The sequence below is a fragment of the Galleria mellonella genome, unplaced genomic scaffold, assembly GCF_026898425.1.
Source record: "Galleria mellonella isolate WM207_F2 unplaced genomic scaffold, CSIRO_AGI_GalMel_v1 utg172, whole genome shotgun sequence".
NCBI lineage: Eukaryota > Metazoa > Arthropoda > Insecta > Lepidoptera > Pyralidae > Galleria > Galleria mellonella.
This window is the reverse complement of record NW_026442015.1, coordinates 2,648,258-2,672,706: the sequence shown is the minus strand read 5'-3', so window position 1 is coordinate 2,672,706 and position 24,449 is coordinate 2,648,258. Positions and strand designations below refer to the sequence as shown.

At 32.1% G+C, this 24,449-nt stretch overlaps 3 protein-coding genes and 1 non-coding gene across 5 annotated transcripts in view; 1 reads left to right on the top strand and 3 right to left on the bottom strand.

The window, feature by feature from the left end:
- The window catches only part of LOC113515921 (ankyrin repeat domain-containing protein 50), a 75,494-nt gene extending 64,169 nt beyond the window's left edge, over positions 1–11,325 (bottom strand). Inside the window, exon 1 of one of the 2 annotated variants that reach the window (XM_052892985.1) lies at positions 10,780–11,325. The gene's annotated coding sequence lies outside the window, so the exon portion shown is untranslated. The remainder of the gene's footprint in view (positions 1–10,779) is intronic. The other variant, XM_052892986.1, reaches the window with a different exon arrangement.
- On the top strand, positions 5,226–5,305 carry Trnal-uag (transfer RNA leucine (anticodon UAG)). Its single transcript has one exon. It is a non-coding gene; the product is annotated as a tRNA-Leu (tRNA).
- An 828-nt stretch (positions 11,326–12,153) lies between the features above and the next one.
- Positions 12,154–12,646, bottom strand: LOC113510990 (U6 snRNA-associated Sm-like protein LSm2). Its single transcript, XM_026894539.3, has one exon. It carries the CDS (start codon positions 12,543–12,545, stop codon positions 12,258–12,260), a length of 288 nt encoding a protein of 95 aa, XP_026750340.1. The 5' UTR covers positions 12,546–12,646; the 3' UTR covers positions 12,154–12,257.
- Positions 12,647–16,068: 3,422 nt separating this feature from the next.
- On the bottom strand, positions 16,069–24,047 carry LOC113514190 (NADH-ubiquinone oxidoreductase 49 kDa subunit). The gene is made up of 10 exons (XM_026898186.3): positions 23,887–24,047; positions 22,327–22,442; positions 21,483–21,592; positions 20,274–20,475; positions 19,445–19,632; positions 18,984–19,147; positions 18,429–18,548; positions 17,724–17,853; positions 17,063–17,208; positions 16,069–16,334 (listed from the first exon to the last, which is right to left on the bottom strand). The coding sequence occupies exons 1-10, from the start codon at positions 23,976–23,978 to the stop codon at positions 16,205–16,207; spliced, it is 1,398 nt and encodes a 465-aa protein (XP_026753987.1). The 5' UTR covers positions 23,979–24,047; the 3' UTR covers positions 16,069–16,204.
- Between the last annotated feature and the right edge of the window lie 402 nt (positions 24,048–24,449).

Below are 24,449 nucleotides of genomic sequence, written 5' to 3'. Positions count from 1 at the left end.
TCAATCTACTTTTTTTTAGATTCAATCAAATTGTTAATTTTCTCTATTGTTAAAAAAAGTTAAATACTTATTTTATTAGTTTTATTATTAAACAAATATAAATATGCATTAAAAATATATACTTACTGAGTTGAATGGTAAAGTCACAGATAATAAATATAAGGTAATAGTAGATAATAAATATAAGTACCAGGGTTTTTTTTAATGGATGATAATGGAATGGTAACCTCGCCTGCACTAACAGTATACGCTGGCGGAGCACCAGTGAGGAATGATAGATTACAATGAAAAGTCAGGTCAGTTAGCCTATCGTGATGGATTCACTTGGAATAGAACACGACAGTTTCCAGAGGGAACTGCGAGTAGGTCGACCTGACATGGTACATTGCTAACAATGGGGCTACTAATCCCCATTTTTAACAATTCATTATCCCCTTTGGTACCAGGGTTAAAAACGTGATTAAGTAAGTCGACAACCCTAAGGCTAACTTTTTAAAAGCAGAACAGCAACTAACACAGTGGCCGGCGGAATTCCTATTTGCTGCACGAGTTGTTGCAGTTGTCGTGGACCAGTTTATTGCGTTTTATCGTGAATTTATCGCTTTTTAACAAACTTTTTTATACAGTTTTGCCCGCAAGTATTTTATAGCGTTGCCTCTGCTGTTGCAAGTCAGAACTGTGATGGCAACTACATCCTAATAGTAATATTAAAAAAAAACCGACAACATTCCTTTAAATACCAGAGACCTTATAGATTTTCCTGTAATCAATAGGTAAAGATCTATTTTTATAATATTTTTTTTAAATTTTAGGCCCAGATTCAAAGATAAGCAAGCTGAAGTGGCAATGGGCTGGTAACATAGACCAGCCCATTGCCACTTCAGTTTGCTTCAGCAGATCTTTCCCTCATGTGTGTCACCACCCTTCGGGCTATGTCGGTTACTTTGGTTCTTTTGCGAATATCCTCGTTTCTATCACGCAAGGAGACTCCGAGCATACCGCTAAGTAATTTGTAACTATTACTACTCTTTACTAATAACAAATCAGAAATAGTATCGAATTGAGATTTAATTGTACTGTCGAAATTAACTAGTTTGACGTAGCTTTAAAATATTAATGCATGACTAAGATACAATGTAAAACAAGATATTTTATTAACGATTTAAACAGCTAGTGATGTCACCACAGTATTCTGGTGATATGAATATGTGAATATGTTAAACTGTTAGTCAGATGCGATAGTCAGACAGACCGACCTCCGTAGCGCGTGATAGACACGATCACACGACACATTTACGTGTACAAGGTCGCAGGTCCGATTCTCGATTGGAACAATTTTGGAAATAAAATCTTTTCAACCGACTTCAAAAAGAAGGAGGTTCCCAAATCGGTTGTATTTTTTTTATATTTGTTACCATATAACTCAGTCAGTTCTAAACCGATTTTGAAAATTCTTTATCTGAAAAGATGTACTTACAGACTGATCCCATAGTTATTTAAAATCAGTTCTGTAGTTTAGTTTTTACATCAAAATAACTATTTTTTTTCACATTTCAAAAATCAGTTTTATTATGGAACACAATCTTTAATTATTTTATTATTTGGCCGGCAGCACACCTGCAATGCCGCTGGTGTTGTGGGTGATCATGGGCGGCGGTAGTCACTTACCATCAGGTGAGCCGCATGCTCGTTTGCCCCCTGTGTTGTAAAAAAAAAAAAAAAAATTAATACTACTATGATGGCCAACGGGCATACACCCCGTCTGATGATGATGATGGTATACGGTTACCGTAGCCTATGGACGATTGTATACCAGGGACGTCACATGCGCGTTATTGATCCATAAGGAAACCTTATTACGGTCCTTTTAAAACCCCCATACATGTTAAACAAAGTACAAACAAATTGTTTTAAACATGTAGTATCATATTAGTATTCATCATCATCATCATATCAGCCTTTAACTGTCCAATGCTGAAGATAAGCCTCCCCTTGGGGGGGAGGGGTTTAGCCAGTAGTTGCCACGCTTGGCAAGCCGGTTGGCAACCACAGTCAGGCTTTAGAGATATTTTAAGAGAGACGCTGCTGCCTATCACTCGCCCTCCCTTAGTTGGCTCTTACGATACCCACGCGAAAGAAAGGGATACCCTATTCTACGCCGAGACTACACGGCAATATCAATATTATAATGGATATTATTTTTCTTCCTTAAATCGACTATCCTACAAATTATTTTAGTAATTAATTAACAAACAATGAAGAAAGAAAAATAGCAAATCGCAACTATGTCAAAAATAAAGAAATTGAATTAATAAGTATTCCATCTACACCAAAAATATAAAAAAAAAATACACCTAATGGCAACCTTCTCCTTTTCCACGCTTAATTGATAAATCGATATTAAGCCACCGATATCAGTTAACTGACATTTAAATTCAAATCATCTTTATTCAATTAACCTTATTTCCAAGCACTTTTAAATCGTCAATTTACAAAGTATTTGTTGAATTTTTGTAACACTATACCTTCTTTTCCATGTTACACAATGAAATAATATTTACATCAATATATTATTAGTTTATCTTAAAATCAACTACTTTACGTTTTAGCTTTATAATATATGGAATAAATTTTGAATTTCTTCTGTGATGAGGAGATATTGGTGGATTAACCGTCGATATCACAAGTAAATTATAACTACCTCGGTTTGTATGTTAAGTACACGTGCACCGAATAGTATTGATCGTAAATCCTTATCGCAGACGGCGCGACGGCCTGCCTCTTAACTCAACACTCAATCATAGCGGCGAGGCTTCAAAATAAACAAATAATGACCGTCTACGCCCTACGAACCAAGAGGGCGTTTGTTAAGTCTACAAGTGTATAAATAGATGAATAAATATAAATTTATATAAAACTAGTTTTTACCCGCAAATTCGTCCATAATTCAACCGGAATATATTGTATGAAATAAAAAGACGCCACCTCAGTGGTATAAATTGAAACTTGAATAAGCCATTAGTGCGCTAACAATAAACAAACTTAATTTTACTTTTATAATATTAGTAAGGGTTTTAATAATATCTTTACAACGACATTTATACTTACAAAAATTACGATAATCTCGTAACAAAGCCATTGCACTTTGTACATATTAAAATTGTAATAAAACCGCAACAAACCAACTTAGTACTTACTAAAATTATAATAAAATCGTAAGAAAGCTATTCGCACTTGTAATAAATCTTCAATTACTTATAATGTTTAGACAGGTGCAAATTACACCTCACGTAAACGGTGCAAACGCAATGCAGTCTTTAAAAGAAGCTTTAAAATTAAAAATAGCAAAACAAAACTAATATGAGACCGAACCCTACTGATTATAAAAACAATTTTCCTGATGCCTTCATCACCCTTATACCACCATACCTCTCGCCATAGTGATAGAGCTCATCGATATTTAGTAGGAGCGTAGCGCACTACCACTATTCGTGCATACCGTTCGTCTCTATCTTGTGCATTTGAGTTGTGCAATGAACTCCCTTCTGCAGTTTTCGCCTTACAATATAATACAGGTTTTCGAAAAAACGTGCCTACAAAATTTTAAAAGGCCGGCAATACGTAGGCAGCTTCCCTCCTGTTGCAAGTGTTAATGGGCGACAGTAGCCATTTCCCATCAGGTAAACCGTCTGCTCGTTTACCTCCATAACAATAAAAAAGGCCAAACAGAATACGTTCATTTCGAATATGTACAACGTGATAACTATTAAATTAAGGCAATCAAATTGGAATAAAATCGAATGTATTTGGTAAGAATAGATCTTTTATTTGACTGCAATTCTTTGCGTCCAAATTTATCCCGCTGTTTTCATACGAACTGCATTCGTTCAAAATCAGCAATGCACCAGAAACGAGTCTAAACTGACTCATCATTTCCGAGGTGGAACTATTGACGCTATAAATATTAAATTGGGTCGGTAGTTTTTAACTTTGAAATTTACTCTTATTACTCGACTGCTATACGAGAGTGCCCGCCGTTTGCCGAGGCATATTTGTATCCAATGCATCGCTAGAACTTGTCGGGCATTTAAATAGACACATAGTTTTACCCTCTTCTTCATAAAAACGTCAAACATCTCATAAACCTATTTTAGTTATTGAACTGTTTTGTATCTCATGTTTTCAATTTTCAGTTTACGATTAAGGGGGTTAGTGACGTCCAGATTCGAACTTAGAGCTTTATGAGTCGAGAAAATAAACCACAAAGCCAATTCGATCTTGTCTATTTATGTATGTAACTATATATAATATTGTATTATATAAATATCATCAAAATATAAAATAAAAAAATAGCAAAAAAATATTATATTATTGTTTAATATTATTCCATCATAATCAATCCATCCTACTTTCAAATTACCAATATCGAAAAAAAGTCACATCAAAATTGTTTAAACTATAATAAATCAAGAATCAAACTTAGGACTCTAGTCCAACGCACGCTGTGTGTGATGAGCAAACTATTCCCTTACAAAATCTGACGAGAAAATCCGTTCGTCCTAGCTTATCTCTACATATGCCTACATATGTAAAAATAAAAAGCTTTTGACATTCAATTTTTCTATATTCTTGGTAATTTTCATAAAGGTTTCTCAGAAAACAGAAGTCCCAATAATTTATTCCGTTGAGATAGACTGATTGGTCACACAGAGAGCTACTAGCTTTTTGTTCGTTACTTCGTACGCGTCGATTTCAGAAAAAAAAAACAATGAAATAGACCTCTTCTAGATAACGTATCAAGATAAAACATATAACATTTTTTAAGTTAGACCTTTAGAAATACAATTGTGAAAACCGCATCCATTTTGGCGCAGTTGTTTTTGCATGATACCGGATTAAACATACAAACACAAAATTTCTAAAATTATTATTATGGCATCTACTTAAGACACCTCTTATGATTTTTTTCTTAAATATGTCCCATGTAAAGAGATCGTCTAGTTACAATTTTATTAATTACTAAAATGTTTTATACATTATATATTATACTATTATTATCTTTTGTTTGAATTTTTTCAAGTCAAAATTAATTACTTAGAAAAAACATAGCCGTTAAATTTTTTCTATTGTATTCCTTGTTTATTACTTTAATAGAATAATTAAAAGCACTGTAATAATTTTTATTACTACCATAGTGTATGCTAATTTCAGACGCCCCACCAAAAGGTAGCGTGGCCGAGCGGTCTAAGGCGCTGGTTTTAGGCACCAGTCAGAAATGGCGTGGGTTCGAATCCCACCGCTGCCATAAAATCTTTTTGTTGTTTAAAAACAGATGACAATAATAAAATTTTTTCACAAATAAATTCAAAAATTATTGCAATGATTTATTTCAAATTTTTTTATTAGTAATTCATCCATAAATTCTGTTTCACTGTTAACAAACTATTTCTCACTATAGTGTAAATTCTATAAGACTTAAGATAATGAGGAGCAAAATTATGAAAGACCAATTATTTATTGTTAGTAGAATTTTATGTCCCAATTAATATGGAACCAATACGGGAGAATAATCTATCGATTGCAACAGTAATTGTGAAAATAGGTTCAGATTTCGCGACGTAGTCGCTTAACGTAACCACGAAAATAAATTAGATGAATGGAAATTTGAGATTCCATTTTTGGAAGTCACTTAGAAAAATAGAATAAATAAAAAAAAAAAATATCAATATATTTTTAACAACTTTTTAAGTACTGTATGGAGGAAAGGATTGAAGAAAAAGGAGAACAAAAAGTTGTTCTCCTTTCTCTTCAATCCTTTTCTCCATACAGTAGTGGCGGATACCATCATTAAATGCATCCCAAAGGAGGATTGACGTCAGGAAGACGGTTAGTCAATCTTAAAATCAAAAGCTTAATACTTGTGTAATATGAATGAAAACATATTACGCTGACCCCAAATATAGGAATAATGACAGGAAGATGATTATACAATAAAGCTTATAACATATAAACAAACAAACAAACAAACAAATAAAGTGCTTAAACAATACCGCATTTAGGATAACTATAAGCAACGGAACACTACGTGATAGTAAAGTATTCCCACGGTCATAACAACTAGTTGAACAAGTACATAACACGGCAAAATTCAACATGTGTGATGCATAAATATAGAATAGATGAAGATGATGTAATTACTTAAAAAATCCTGTCGACACATACGCATCTAATTTACAAACTGTGTAAGCGTGTAATTGACACGTGTATGTATGATTTGGGCGCTTTACTTACGATCGTGTGGATAGAAAAAAGAAGGCAGTAAATCTTTAGAGATCTACCATTTTTGTTTTATGAATAAGTAATGGTAATTCCTTCTTCACTATTGGTTTACCAGTGAGATTCGAATATTAAGTCAAATCACTTGGCGTATCATGAAGAATGCACCATGAATTAACTACAACGGTAAGAGCGAGGAGGGATTGTTAGTAATGGGAAGGGATAACTAAACATTGCTAGCAATATTTATCAGGTCAATCTCCTTATGGTTACCCTTAAAAACCATCGTGACCGATTTCATCCATGACTGGTGTCCAGCCAATGTATATCGATAACGCAGGCAAAGTTATCAATCCATTATCATCCATTACGAAAAAAACACAATGGTATCCAAGAGGAATCGTGTGAAAATCGACTCGTTAAATACTATTCATAAAAAAACTCGTATTTTCACGACAGGTCTTTGTAGACGTTTTTTTTTTTGTGTTTCGTCCTTTTTTCTCGTTTGTAACCATTTTTTTTTAATGCGTGAAATTAGTAACAATTCCTTTCCCCCCTTCTGCACCAATTTTCAACCCGTGCATTAACTAATCGGCGTGGATCAATAAGGTCAAGCATCATTAGGAGCCATTCTTGAATAGGTAACTGCAAGTGACTTGTTACTTAGAGTACTTGCATACTTAAGATATACGTCCCAGTTTTTTATAACAATGTTGTATCAGTATCAGCCACTACATCACAGTATTGAGGGACAATAGGTATACAGTTTCAATTATTAACTCTAGGCTTTTTGTCATTGACCTATTTGCATACCACTGATGATAAGAGGTCATTGCCATCGGTATTCTTTATTATTAGGTAATGATAACTTCACGGTCGAGATAATAATCACGGACGAAATCACTGTAGAAGTGTGGACTTTATGACATTAGTTCAAAAGGCTGTGAGTGGATAATTTGTTATATCACATACCATAGATGAATAATGTACATATTACTCTTTTTCTATGATCATACAAACTGATTAGACTCTAATACTTCAATATAAATCTAACTACATTTCATTATTAAAGGGATATTTTTTTAACCTATATCAAAAAGAAGGAGGTTCTGAATTCTGTATTTTTTGATAATATGTGACATATCTATTTTGACCATATATCAACTATTTTTTCAAAAAGTGGAAATGGGGAGAATTTTTGTATTATTCAAAAACATCCAATTCTTTTTTACATAAAATTCATGAGCCTGAAGATGATGTTTTGAAAACAATCATTTGTACAAATGATAGAACATAATAAAGACAGCAAAATAAAGCACAAATATAAATAAAATATATAATTGATATAATGAGATTCCATCAAGAAGTCACAAGGTAAAGAATGAATTATACATTAGAAAGTAACTCTTTAATTAAAGACAACAAGTCACCACAGAAGGCAAAAGTATGACATAACATAAATTAAATAATTATAACTATAATTTACCTAAAAGAAAACGAAAGCGTGGGACTGAATAGGCCATTGTGTAATCTCATTGTTTGTATCAATTAATAGGTAAATATGTTAACTTTAATTGTTTATTTAGAAATAACATTTATATATTCAGATGTATATGTATATTCCCAATTTTGATTGTGTATTATTCTTCTTTAATCAAAAGGAATTCAGTAGTTATTAATTTGATTTCAATGTTTAGCAACTGATTAAAAAAGTGTTCCACAACTTTCTTTTTTGTTTAAAAAAAATTATATAACTTTATTGATAAAAAAAACATGTAACAGAACTGAATATATACAGTACTGGATCTTTGCAAAAGTTATATTGCTACACAATTTCTATTTTCTATTTTTTACTATTTTTTTAATAGTTGAAAATGGTATAGTAATCCCGCCTACACTATTGGTATATGCTGGCTGGGCATCAGTGAAGGATGACAGATGAGGATGAAAGTGAATAAGTGAGTTGGGAGAACCATGTGGAGGTGAACCAAAACAATTTTTGTGGTTGATCATTTTGAGACTTGTCTAAATTGTCACCAATTGCTCTGTTTTTTTCTTTTATAATAAGTCTTGATAAAATAATAATTATATATATATATATATATAGATATATGCGTACTGCCTACCTGATGACCAAGGAATTTATAATAAAATTATTTTAATTATTATTTTATTCATTAATGTTTGTATAATGTAGAAATTATAATTAATTAAAAATAAATTACACTAATGAATGTGTATGTAATATGTATGTAAACTACAGGTGTGTGCCTGAAATATGCAAAATATATTATTATATAAATATATGTATTTATATTTATTTATTTAATGTTGGTATATTAAATGGTTTTAATGCGGAAAAAACTGAATATAATGATATATGTATAGCTCAATATCAACCAAAGTGGCACTTAATATTTAGTCTTTCCAGTGTCAATATGATTCATCAGGGGGGAAAGAGATTGTTAGTAATGGAGACTGAGAATCCCATTGCTAGCAATATACCCAACCAGGTCAACCTCCTCGCGGTTCCCCCTGGAAACTATCATGGTTAATTCCTGACGAATTCATCATAATGGGCTAACTGGTCTGTTTTCATTCTCATCTATCACCCTTCACTAGTGCTCCGCCAGCGTATCCCGTTAGCGCAGGCGGGGTTACTATTCCATTTTCACCCATAAAAAAAATTATTCATCGGTATGCCAAATTGCATTTAAATCTGTTTAGTTATTTAGACATGATATACATAAGTTTGCAAAGATGTTTGATGTTTAAAATTTACATAGATATACTACATCCTGGATTAAGTTAAGAATATTCTTACTGAAATTAAGCTAAAACAGATTTGAATAGATTTGTATGTAATATATTCTATAATTAATGTTTTAATTCCTTAGAAAAGCACTTTTTAAATAATCAGTTAGAAATATAAAAAAAAGTTAAATTGTTAAATAGAAAATTTGCTTTTTTTAATAGATGAAAACGGAATATATAATAATAGATGATAGCGGAATGATAACCCCGCCTGATGGGGGCCGCCTGAACACTGATGGGACATCAGTGAGGATGAAAAGGCAGATCAGTTAGCCCATCATGACGAATTCATAAATTAGTTATGATGGTTTTCAGAGGGAATTGTGTGGAAGTCGACCTGATATGTTATATAGATATCAATGGTGGACTAACCTTCCTATTTGATAACAATCCCTTGCCGCCAGAAAATTGGGTAGAATAATGTATACTCTTAGAGGCACTATGGACCAAGAACCAAAGTTCAAACTAAACAGATAAATACTTCGACATAAAAAAATTATTGAATGTTTTTTTTAAGTCCCAGAAATGTTAGAGCCTCTATAACTCGAAAATGGGGCAGTGCATGAAAAAAAGCATATGATACAAGTTCCTTTTCTAAAGAAATCCTATGCAATGAGTAAATAAGGGGGAAGGGGAGGGTTATCATTTTTTCATCATTATTCAAAAATTATTTTGTTTTTTAAGCTTTTCAATAGTGCCCCTATCCATACACCCAAACTTCAACAACTACAAAAACTGCTCCTAAGGGTCACACCACTGACAGAATATTGATAGATACTGAATTGTGACTTTTTTGTTGACCCTACTTTTCATAGTATCACAGGTTCCCCTGAGTATTGCATATTAAGGATCTTATGCATTTTATATCATTTCTATATATTCTTTCATTTATATATCATTCAACATTCATTTTTTTCTTTAACATGGTTAAAATTTATATATTAAAAACAGTTTGGTAAGCAAAAATTATGAACACTCTTAACATATAAAACAAAACAAAACAGCAAGATTCAGTAATATGTAACTGTAATTATATGTAGTAGTAAATGTAATAGTAGTATTAGTGCAAAGTCATTTTGATGTATCAATGTTTGAATTCTTACACTTAAATGGCTGGAAATTTTGAATGAAATTATGTAAACAACCTATTGTATGATTCCCTGATAGGATACTTCCATCCTAAATCATATAAGCAAGCTTCAGTACACAACTACTAAAAAAATCTATAATTATAATGAGTCACCAGTACTCTGCAAGCTATCTGCCCAACATAGGAAACTAAGAACCGCCTGACAATACTGATTAAAATATTAAACAAAAAATATAACAAGAAATATCTACATGTATGGACTTATTAATTAGTTATTACAAGAAATTTTATAAATAGTATTCTGATCATACAAATCTACTATTCAAATTGGCGAAGTGGACGTAACTTTTACCAATTTAAAGACTAATTATTTTAAACGAGAATTCCTAAGGGAATCATACCTATTGGATAATGTTAAGAACAATTTCAGCGTTTTAAGAATTACTAGAGTCCATTGTAAAAAATTTTATATTTTAATATTAGCTATTTTAAACAAGACATAGATAAAAAAGTAGGTACAATTAAGTATATACTTTGGAAAATCCTCTACTAAACTTCAGCAAAACATTCCCAATTCAAAATATAGAAAGACAACTTACTTTATTCAGCAACTACAGACGATGCTTGACGGAAGATATTCAGCACAAACGACGTAGTTATAATTAACGCTGTTCTTCAGTAAAAACATTGAATGCACAAAGATTATCACCAAACAAAACCAAATAATATACTAGTCACATCAACTAACACCCACGATTACAACCTTTCACGTCCATTTTGTGCGATAAATTCAATTAAATATTTACATTTGTAATCACATGTTAGACACTAATAGTTTGCTACTTTTGTTCATAAATCAGAATATTGCATTTGTATTAAATTTGTCGTATAATAAAATGGAGGCACCTTGCATCACTCGCGATGAAATAGATATAGGTAGATAGATTTCTTTAGCTTTTCGTTCGAAGAAATGATAAAACATAGATAGATGTAATAATATAACAACAATATGTTCATTCAATGAACAGCATAACAGAATCGTATAGTAAAGCTAGAACTCAGAGAAGAAAATAAACCCTCTCTCTCCGGCTTCTCCAATTTCCTTCCCGTCTTTCTTGTCGTCTCTCTAGCTTGCATCGAATCGAAATCGAATCGACTCGATTATAGAGTTAAAATGATTTGGAATTTCCAATAAAGTTACCAATCTAAAAATTGTTTTCTACTATGTTTTTTTCATTTGGAAATAGCCCATTTCCAACTTAAAAAAAAAAAACTTAGAACAAACGGGAAACGAAATAGATTTCTGTAGCCATGAATTATGGTTCTATCCTAATGAATAAGGCTAGTGTTTTTGAAATAGAATAATCAGGATGAATTAAGTTTATTAAGTAATAAGATAAAAGTAGGAAAAGATATAATTTTTTATAGCATTCGTATTGTAAACGACTAAACAGAATGATAAAACAGACATCTTAACAATGATTTTATAGTAGGACTTAACAAAGATTTTGAAGTTAGCAATAATAAGATATATTAATTAAGAAGCAATTGTGCTATGTAATACCATGTTTTGATATTTAGGAATCATTTCTCAAGATTTTATAGAATGTTTACAGCAATAATGAATAACTCTTAACAGCCGTGTCTGTCTTATGTAGTTTATGATGGTCACTCACATTTATTATTATTGAATGTACTATTTTTTTATATTACAAACTAATTATCACAGATAATACAAATTAAATATTAAATTTGCTTAAAAATTTAACAAAATAGTCCCAATTAGATTTTTATTTTTTAACATATAGTAACACTGATGTAGTGGAAGCTCAGGATAGACGACAAAAATATTAATAAATTTGCTACTGAATAATAGATGGCGTATTAAAGTTATTTATAAGTGTATAAAACTTTATTAAAAGGTGGAATTCTAAACAAAAAATGGGCGATTGTAAAATAATAAGACATTAAAATACTCATTCACATCGAGTGTTTATTCCAAAACTTATAATTAGTATTTACAACCACTGCTTTCGTGACCGGAATCAATGAGCCAATACTCGGTTTGAGGTTAGGTTTATCTTGTAGAAACGGTAGCCTCTTTACGCGCAGCATCTTGTAACAATTGAGTGTCCACTTCATCAGCTGGAAGTTGTACGTAGCGGACTACAGAACCACGGATAAAACAGTTCTTCACTGATAACATATGTGGATATTTATCCGAATCTATAACGCTAATATCCGACAACTTTATGTTTAAATATTGATCCACAGAATGTAACGTGCCGCATATGCTGAGATCGTTTTTTAGTTCAACTACAACATCTTTACCAACTAAAGACTTAAAAAATGAATAAAATAACATTTTGAAATTTGTTTTTATATAAAAAGCGGTAAAAACACCCAAAAGAATATGCTGTTTATTTTTATTGCGTCGCTGTCAAATTTACAAATGTCATCAAACGTCATGTATCAATGTATGACAATTATTTTTCTTAAACATTCAATGTTCAGGCAAATGATTTATAGCCATACAGCCATGTCGAATATTTCTTTTTATAACACTATTAAAAGCGTTCATACTTCATCATCTTTAGATGTTACAATGTCTGTACTGTATATAGGTAATTAAATGTCTGTACTGTATATAGGTAATTAAATATTATTAATCTAAAATTATTTGACGATCTTGGTTTTCTAGAGATTAACACTGCCTTTATTTCTGATTGTTGCGAGTTTACTTGTACAATACAAACGTTTGTATTCACTAGCGTAACTGTTTTGATTCGAGTGTTTTGTATGTATAATATGTATTTGCAAAAAAACTTTATGTATTTATTTTTCAATATTCCTGTTTGATTATTTAAAAAAGTTCAATATAAAATTAATATATTGATCATAGAATGTTACGCACATAAAAAAACAATACTAATAATTTATTAATTTAATAAATGTAACTTACTGTTTACTTGCTTTGAGAATATATCCTCGATTATTTAGATAATCGAGTATCAAAAACTAGTCAAAGATTAGTAACTGACACATATCTTTAAAATATTTTTTTTTGTATTGCAAGTTTTTTTTATTTATTGAATTAAAAATTTCCCAAATCAGTACAATTTTTAAACGATTTTGAAAAAGGAGGAGGTTATATATTCAATTGTATATCTTTTATCCATATCCACCAGTTTCGTAGTCAATTGTGGACCGATTTTAAAAATTCGTTTTGTATTCGAAAGAGTATACGTCTGAAGTGGTCCCATTGTCACCAATTCAGGATCTGATAATGGGATCCCAAGAAAATTAAGGGCAACCCCAAATTTAATAGGAACATATATGGTGGTTCACATTTTTCAAAACTTATGCGGATACTTGCATTTGGTAGTTATCATTAAATGTTGCTGATAGAAGGAATAACTCCTAACATTGAGTTTAGGAGTTAGAGAAAAATTCTTTAAATACTATGGGCACGTAATTTTTTTTTTTATGGGTGAAAATGGTATGGTAGCCCCGTCTGCACTAACGGGATACGCTGGCGGAGCACCAGTGAAGGGTGATAGATGAGAATAAAAACAGGCCAGTTAGCCCATCATGATGAATTCATCAGGAATTAACCATGATAGTTTCCATGGAGAACGATGTGGTTTGGTATATTGCTAGCAATGGGATTCTCAGTCTCCATTACTAACAATCACTTTCCCCCCGGGCACGTAATATTAGTTGTCATATTCCCTTAAGTTATTCAAATGAGCTGATAATAGAAGGTTTAACTTTTTAATGGTTAGAGGTTAGGGGATAATTCCTTGAATATTGTAAAGAAGTATACTGTTTCACTATTTGTATTTCAAGTTATTTGAGTGATTGCATCTAGAAGTCATCATTTCAGGCTGTTGAGATGATGCTGGAAACTATAGAACTCTATATCGATTAACAAAATACGTATGTTAAGTTTTTTTTTTAATGGGTGAAAATGGTATGGTAGCCCCGTCTGCGCTAATGGGATACGCTGGCGGAGCACCAGTGAAGGGTGATAGATGAGAATGAAAACAGGCCAGTTAGCCCATCATGATGAATTCATCAGGAATTAACCATGATAGTTTCCAGGGGGAACCGCGAGGAGGTCGACCTGGTTGGGTATATTGCTAGCAATGGGATTCTCAGTCTCCATTACTAACAATCTCTTTCCCCCAAAATAAAATCGTATGTTAAGATTTAATAATACTCTATTGGTTTAGTGAGTGGATTATCCCATTTGCGTATGTTAAAAGTTGTTGTTAAATACGAGTGGTATTATCACAAAAAATAAAAAAAAAAAAATAGAATACTAAAATTAATTAATTTGAAAATTAACTTACAATTATGCTATGATATAATAATAGTTTGATTGTATTATACATATGCATTTTTTACTCACTGCTTCCTAATTACTAATGTTTATTTTATTTAAATAATATATTTACGCTAAAAAAGAGAATATAATATTAAAAAAAAAAAAATAACAGGCCTCAAAAAAAAAAAAGGATAAACAGAAAACAAATAGAGAAAAATAAACTGACATTAGCCTTTAAAATCAAAGGACTAACAAAATAAGCTTTAAAGGAATACAACCTGATATAAATGAACAATTATAACTTGTAGGTATCTCTATATACATAGTAAATCTATAATCACATGTCTGTAAAGCATTTGCATGTAGATTGCAAATTTTTGATCAAACAATCAATCGTATATCGTAATTAATATTTAAAGTTATAAATTAGAATAAAATTTACCAGAGTGAATCTGAATTTGGAAATTTTAAATTAATAAGTTGAAGTGTGATCTTGGCATAGAATAGGCCACCCCTTCCTCTCTCCTGGGTGCCGTAAGAGGCGATTGAAGAATTAACTGCGCTTGTCAACCCGCTTGCCAAACGTGGCAATTACTAGCAAAACCGCCCAATAGGAGGAGGCCTACATTTAGCAGAAAACAGCTGATATAATATGGTATATGGTAATAAGTTGAAAAATTTATCTCCTATCCAACAATTCAATCTAATGGGATTCAAGTCCTCATCTCTCTATTAGGCGGAGCGAGTGTATTTCCAGTTACACCATAGAAGGAATACATACCAGGGTTATTAGTAGAGAAATAAAAATTTTTTTTTACAAGTTGTATATTGACTTAAATACTCATTATAATTATTTTTATAAGTTGATTATAAACAAGGGTCGCATTTTTAATTTTGACTCTATTAATAATTTTATTAGAAGCAAATGCTAAAAGTAGTCTTTATAATTGTAGGTAAAAATACAGTATAGCGTGTAAATGATTTAAAACGAAATTTCAGAAATAATATATATTTTGCGCTATAGCGAATACAGCATAAAAAAATTTAGGTAGGTTGTAATATCTATGCATATCATAATTACACTTTTTAGTCTCCTATTGGGCAACAAATATCATAATATAAATTTCAAAAAACTAGATGCGAAATTCTTTACCATAACCCACATATATTAAAAAACAAAATTTCTAATGTTGCCTTTGGTTACTAAAGACTACTGTAGATGTGGTGTTTTGTAAGGTTCATCGATTCAGTGAGAAATTTAAATTTCATTATGCTCGTCATATTGCCATCGGTATATTGACGCTATGTTTACTTCCTTTTGCTTAGATGTATACATTGTATTACAGTTTGCGTGATATACAAGTCTTACTACCTTAATACATTTGTGAAATGAACCATAAAAATAAGGGATAAGAGAGAATTAGAGAATTGTTTTATATATTATTTCTATCATAGTGGTATGTGTTTCTGTCATGTGGGCATAATCAAATATAATTATTATTATTAGATGGCCAACTTATATTTAGCGAACTGTAAATATAATAAATATACAGCAAAATAAATTCTGAACTAAACATAGTTTATTTTTCCATTATATCGCTTACACACTGTAGGTACAAATAAATTTCTGTCAATATACAATTGTGAGATACACTTAAGAGCTAACGAATTCTTACTATCACATAATAAATTATTTACCGGTCGATCTCACCAAAGACAACGTCGAGGGTGCCTATAATTGCTACGATATCGGCCAACATTAGACCTGTACCGATTTTCTCTAAAGCCGCAAGGTGAGCGAAGCCAGGCGCCTTGATTTTACATCTGGAAGAACATTGTTTCATTTATTTACCATTCTATTAGAAATTTAATAGAAGGACTCTATAATACAAAATGTGTAGTGATGTGGATATGGGCATAGTTGATTTCAAATAGTCGATATTTTAATAAATAAAAATACAAACAATCAATTTGCTGATCGTTATCATATCAGCAATTAACTGTCCGCTGGTGAACATAGGCCTTTTCCATAAACCGTCATAAGGAACAGTCCCGAGTCACCTGCATCTACAGTCCGCTGACGTCCAAGAATAATACAAAACAATAATCAGTTGATTAAACATTTCAATTTGTTATTAATTTCACTTACTGTTTTTGTAACCATTTCAATAAAATTGCGTTACCTTTCTAGTTCTTTTGAAATAGACTATATCTTTGTCTCATCCATAAATCATCATCAGTAAAGAAGTTTGTTTGCATATTGTATTTCAGTTCAAATGTTGTAACATTTAGGGAAATTATTGGCATAAGATTTTAATATTACAATGGAGGGCACGGTCGACTGAGGCTTTGATATTGCAAATATTTATAATTACTATGCTCATAGGTGTACTTATGGTGTACGTATCCCGGCGAGCCATTGGCGTGGCTGATGAATTATGTTTTATGTCACTTGTACAGTTTTGTCCATATTATTGAGGAGATATTGATGGTTAAATGTTGATATTATTATCCAATATAGAAGGAGAAGAGCCGAAAATTATCTCATATACCTGTAGGGCTTAGAACCGCCATCAGACACGAGGTAGATGCCGAACTCTCCCTTGGGCGCCTCCACAGCAGTGTAGGTGGATCCGGGAGGCACTTGGTACCCTTGTGTGAACAGCTTGAAGTGGTGGATCAGGGCCTCCATTGATGTCTGTAGAAATATATCATTTTAACCTGACTATTATTTATGACTGAAGATTGACCTGCCCCTAGGACTTTTTATTGTAAATTAATATACATATTAGTATGCATACATATTTTAAGAGATCTTAGTGCTGCTTTACTCACGTTTTACTACACCAGACTAGTTTGGAACCCAATAGGAGCCCTTATTAATGAGCGCGGTTCACGACTACAATACAGTATGACTCACGATAATTATTTTTCAGATTTTAATATTGTTATTTTAGGTAGATTAAAAAATAAATTAAACATTTATTATTATTTTTTCTCCAAAATTCAAACTTTCACAGATTAATATAATTAACTCCCATGGGAAGCACTGTTGGCTGCAGTTCAGGGCTAAAGAAAATTAAATCGGCGCACTATGCGGGTAGTATGTAGAAGCAAAGGTCTTTCCATCTTTCTCAGAAGATAATTGCCTCATTATTATATACTCATACAACTTTTTATACAAATGATGTTAGTAGGTTGTCAATTTGTTACCTTCATCTCTTCCCTAGATGGGGGTGTAAGTTTAGAGTCATCCGTCTTGATCTCCCCAGCCGGCATTTGGTTGAGACACTGTTCGATGATGCGCAGTGACTGACGCATCTCCTCAGCACGACACAAGTATCTAAATGAAATAAATAACATTGAATATATTACACAGCGCCATCTAGCTCTAAACTAAGCACAGCTTGTACTATGGTCCTAGACATTGGAGAAACATAATTAAAAACTTAATTGTAAATATATCTAATATTATAAAATTTTATTTTTTCATTGTATATTGACATACATTGAAGACATTTGAAAAAGATTGTTATGAAAAGTCTTAATAAGAGTAATGGAATACTAAACAATTTTTTTTAATTTTGTGGGTCTGTTTGTTTTGGTATCATATAAAAACTACTACACCAAATTAGATGCGGTTTACACAGTTGTCATCTTGATGGTCCAATTTAAAATATGTTTCATATTTATACGCCTTTTAGAAATGATAGATAGATAGATACTCTTTATTGTTTCCTCCAAAAGATTACAATAGTAAACTTATTATAAATATAAATGATCTATTACATTTGTTTTCTTATTTCATAAAATTGAGAATTTTATTCAGATGTAGCGAGGCCATAGTACAAACTAGCGGGGAAAAAGTTAATAATATTATTCATTCACTCCTTTACGGTTATAGAATATGTAGGTCACCTGTCATAGCAGTCTCCATTGGTACCGATCGGTACGTCGAAATCGAGCAGATGGTACGCGTCGTAGGGCTGCGCCTTGCGGAGGTCCCACTTGATACCCGACCCGCGGAGCATCACACCGCTGCCGATAGGTAACAAAATATATATATTAAAACATGGAAAAAAATATATTAGAAATTATATGGGTATCACCTCTATAATTAATTCCTTAAATTTTTTATCCTAATATGTTCTAACCTTTTTACTGCCTACATGGCAAACCATGTCTGGTTAAGCATACTTGTAGTTTCATCAAAATCGGTTATATATGATGTCCAAAGAATAAATTAGAATAAATGGTTTTACTCTGACAATTTCATGTACCTATTCCTTTACACCATCTCTAGGTGTGAACGAGTAGAGATTCTTGGGATGTATAATAAGCTTTAGAGAACCCCTGGTAGTAATTGATTGCAAGCTTCGTATATTACTGACAACAAATTCCAGCGCGTCCAAACTCGTTTCTGAAACATTTAATATTAACATAAACATTTCCTACATTTATTTATTTAACTACCTGAAGCCGTAATTAAGGGCGTCCTGCGCCGAGACTATCCCGATGTCCTTGGTGCGCTGCACCCAGAGCCGGTTAGTGGTCAGCACGTCTTCTACTTCGTCGATACGCTCCGCGAACTTGCTGCTAAACTCATAAATGTCGTCCATTAAACCTAGCGGCATGTCCTGTGGAATTCAATTGTTTATTATATACTAGCGATCCGCCCCAGCTTCTCAGGGGTAAATTAGAAAAATAATTTAGTCTTTTATATTAACTTTAATAGGTAATTTTTTTATATTTTAGTTACATTATAATAGTTTTTGCAAATTTCTCAATTTTTTTAAATAATATAGAGCTTATTGTACTTGCTGATAATGTAGCTTTTCATAAGTGAATGAAATTTTAAAGTCAGTCAAATACTTTTTGAGTTTATCCATTAAATTATAAAAATAGAAAAAGGTAACTTAGAAAGGTGCACTCACAATAGCAACACCTCCGGGCCTGATGTATGCGGCGTGCATCCTAGCGCCGCTGACCCTCTCGTAGAACTCCATCATCTTCTCGCGCTCCTCGAACAGCCAGAAGAAAGGTGTGAGCGCGCCCACGTCCAGCGCGTGCGTGCCGATCGCCATGATATGATTCAACAGCCGAGTCAGCTCCGCGAACAGACCTGACAATTATCACAAAAATGGCTAGGTAAAACTTTTTCATTATTTTACTACATACTTATAAGGTCTAATAATAAATAAATAAACAAAAATGGCTTCCAGATGAATATTGTGACTGGCAAATAACTGTTTTTTCCTTTCCTTGTGACATTCATAAATAGTTTTGTGAATTTCTACTGATATTTATTTTAACCATCTGGAAAGGTATGGCTATTTTGCCTATTTTTTTGGCGTAAAGCAAAAAATCATCTTTGCATTGTTTCTAAAGTAAAAGATAACTAGTGTAGTGTACTCTATGGGATAATTAGTCTGGGAGAAAAGCAAGTATTGTTAGCAATACACCCAAAGGTTCATGGTTCATTGTCAAATTTATCATGATGAGCAAACTGACTTGCTTTTATTCTTACCTATTATACCTTACTAGTGCCCCGCTAGCATATAGTGATAGAGTAGCCGGAATTACCATTCTATTTTCAACCATTAAAATAAATAATCTGCGGAAATAAGATCGCAAGATGTGGTGGTACATAGTGAAATAATATAATCTGTGACATCTACGATATTGTATATGTGTGACATCACTTTCCATCAAGTATATTTAGGTTACAATCTTGTTAAAAAATATAAAAAAAATACAACATACATCTAATGTACTTGGCGCGGAGCGGGACGTCGATGTTGAGTAGTTTCTCTACAGCCAAACTGTAGCACTGTTCATTGCACATCATGGACACGTAGTCGAGCCGGTCGAAGTACGGCAGCGCTTGTGTGTACGTCTTGTACTCGATAAGTTTCTCTGTGCCGCGGTGCAGCAGCCCGATGTGAGGGTCCGCCGCGCGAACGGTCTGTATGAATCATAGAATATTAATCAGCTGTTCTTTCTTGCTAATATACTGTTATTCAATTATAATTATTATAAATGTGAAAGTTTGTTAAGGTGTTTGATTGTTTATTACTCAATCTTTTACCAGAGGGAGACTTTGTACAAAAGTCGATTGCTTGGGTACCTCCGTCCCATTCGTGTTTCAACCGTGAAGCAGTTGTGTTTGCATGGCTGTGTTTCGGTTTGAAGGGTGGGATATGGCGTGAATTTACTGGGTACAGAGGAATAACACCTAAGTTCTAAGGAATGGCAACGCATGGGGGTTATCATGGGCGAAACAGTATACTCTGTTATGTCCATGGTACTGCTCATGTTCATAGGCGACGGTTACCACTTTCCATCAGGTGGGCCGTCAGCTTGTTTGCCATTCTAAGTTGTATAAAAAAAATCACGATTGTACCACTGAACTTGTAGAAATTTTATACTTCTGATACTACCTGAGAAATAAATTTGTGCTAGATATTTCAGAGATTATCACATAGAATATGAAGGAGTACATCGTTATATTTATGGTGTTGTTCATGTTTATAAAAGACAGTTATGTATCTCAATCATAGGTGGTCAGTTCTATTGCTCTTTTGAGTGTATAAAAGATTTATATTTGTGAAGAAAGATGGACAGTAGAAGCAACAAGGTAGATGATCCAAATGGAAACAAAAGAAAAGGATGACCCAGGAAACGATAGAGTAATGATATCATAACTACAATAGGTAAAGAGTGGGAAATAAAAGCAAAGGATAGGGATAATTAGTTAAAGCTGGAGGGGGCTTATAACCAAAAAGGGGTTACTATACTGGAATAAGAAGAACGAAGATTAATTTAAGATATAGGAAAAAGCATTATATAATGATATAGTCATATAAACTTGTTCTCCTGTTTTATTTTGTTCAGTGGGAATATTTAAAAATTTTCTAACTATGGAGCATATGGCTAATACTGTTATTATTATTATTAAAGGATTTATAATACCTCTCCATCAAGCTCAAGCACCAACCGAAGTACACCGTGGGCGGCGGGATGCTGCGGTCCGAAGTTCAACACCATATTACGCACTTGTTTTGCCGTTGGAGTGATCACACCTAAAAACAATCAGACTATATTAATGACGATGTCATAAACTAACTTTTATATATTTTTTTATAAAGTGCTTCAAACATTAAATACTAAATTAACACCATTATAACATTTGTATACACTTCTGCACAAATGGGAAACAATAGCCATCTACCTTTTTAAACAATTCATTGCTTTTATTAAGAAGCTTTTCCTAAGACAATCACCTTCACGAAATTGTGTATTAAAAATGGGAATCAAATTTCTTATTTAAATAAATCAGGTAAAGTTTGGTTCCCAATATGTCCATTACATTACTATAGCTTCAGTTATATGAATCAGTATATAAAGTATTCTTTATTCTATATTATGATGTAATGTATCCTTATACCAAATTTTATTCAAATTCATACAGCAATTTTTGCATGAAAGAGTAACAAAAACCAACTATACATACATGACAACAACATAATGGAGATATCATGGGCGAAACAGTATACTCTGTTGTGTCCATGGTATTGCTTATGTCTATAGGCGACAGTAATCTTCCAGTTTTTTTCCATGAGGTGGACCAATAGCTCGTTTGCCATTTTAAGTTGCATAAGAAAAAATTACATACTATCACAATTATAATACTAGTAAAAAGTAGGATGTTCTAACTCTTATTTTGAACTCCTTAATTTACCTCTACCTTTAACAGTCAAAATATAATAAAGAGTATTTAAATTTGTATTACAAGCTATTAAAGTATATTATTTACTGTTATATGGAGGGTGTTTGAGTAATGATGTGACTTCATCAGGATACATCACAGCACCCTCAAACTGCTTCACAAATTCAGCATCTGGCATCCATCTATGAGCTTTGCGTTGTGAGCTGGAAATACAAAAAGTTTAATGTAAATGTATTTTAAAAAATATATGCAAATTGATTTTGTATGATAAACATTTTAGTTTATCAATAGAAAACATTTTAAATAATCAGATAGAAATCTTTAAAATTGTATTTGAAAATAGTCAGATAATTGTAATATTGTCGAACTTCAGTATGGTAAAGTTATGAGTGCTCTTAATATCTATGTATCCTGTAATATTTGGAGGTACTCAGTGGCAAATTTACCAGCTGGCTGCTTTGCTGAAGGCTAAGATGGCAGATTTGGTGGGAAAGAAATTGTTAGTAATGGGGTCTAATAGACTCATTTAACTGACCTGCTTTTATCCTCACCTATCATCTCTCGCTGGTGATTCACCAGTGTATATTGACAGTACAGGAAATGTTACCATGCCATCTTCATCCATAATAAAAGGTGGTAAATTTTAGGAGCAGCAAATTTAAGGCCAAAATTTAGTTTCATTTACAAAAAAACATAATATGATTGCAAACTGTGGTACCAAATTGTAGATAATTTAATTGACTACTCACAACAAATGTGTTAATCTGCCAATAAGGTAGGTAAAATAAATAAATGACATGACACTACTCTATGGCCCTTGAGTTTGAAATTATGATAAAAATATATATCTAAATTTAAGATTCTTTAGTCAATTTATTATTCAATGTATCATCATCTTAGTCATTATCTGTCCACTGTTGAACATAGGCTTCCCCTATAGACAGCCAATAAGGAATGGTCCTAAGTCACCTGCATGCAATACATATCCATTTTCCTAAGGGTATTCACTAAAACAGAGTTAACAGGGAAATGTGTCAATTGTGTCATAAAAATGCATCTATTGCCTAGTAATTATACTGTTATTTTATTTAAATAAACAGATTACTAATGTTTATGCCATACCATAACATAATAAACATAAAGGCACGTAGGTAATTTATAATACTGCATCTAGTGAGTTAATTTATGAAATTGGTCTATTCCAAAAGCTTAATTAAGCTAAATGAGATAATCAAGAATATTAATATGCCAACAGTATTATAGTTAGATTATAATTGCCTATCAATAGTAAACAATTCTTGTGTATTTGTTATTTTCGAGTTGGCTACTACTTATAGTAAGTAATATACATCAAATCTACAAACAGACAGAAACTGTTTTATTATAAAGACTTGATCGGATTTTGATAGAGGTATGGTAGAGTTAATTCTAACCAAGTTTGCTTGTTATTTTTATAGGAACTTCCTTCACAATATGTAGCAAATTAAGAATGGGTATTTAAAGAAGAATATAATAGAGATGTAAAACTATTTTGTAAACCTAAATTAGACAAAACAATAACCTACATAATCAAAAAACAAAATTACGTAACGAATTCGAACACGTAAATTAACAAATGAGGAGCAAATAATTAAGTTCAACACTCACTTTACATTGTAAACTGCTGGTAAGTTATTCAGTAAAGACTTGGTCTGACCCAAAGCAGATTTACGGACCAAAATATTTAATAAAGAGGCCATTTTCGGGCCGAAATACTATTTCGACTTTTCGACCAAAATACATGAAGGGCTGGATTAATCAAATGTCAACAATGTCTGTCAAACAAAGATGTCAGTTTGTGTCCTTTCAGTTTCGTTCATAAACTATAATTTAGATAGAATATAATTGATTATATGCAAACTATTTAACCTTACTCCTTTAGATACAAAACATTCAACTTATTTTTAGATTTAAAATTCTCGTATCTCAATGGACGTAGTTGATGAACTAGTTCCATTCTAAAGAATTCGAAAGTATTTTTTAAGCAAATATGTTTATAATCATAAAATTTTTCAAACAGCTTGGATTTATATGACTCTTTCATCAACTACTATAATGAGGCCATAGATGGTCATATACACATATAAAAAGAGGCGCACATTTTTTGTTTCAAAAGAAGCATGCAGAGCTAATGAAATTATGGAATAAATAACACAACCTATAAGACTTCA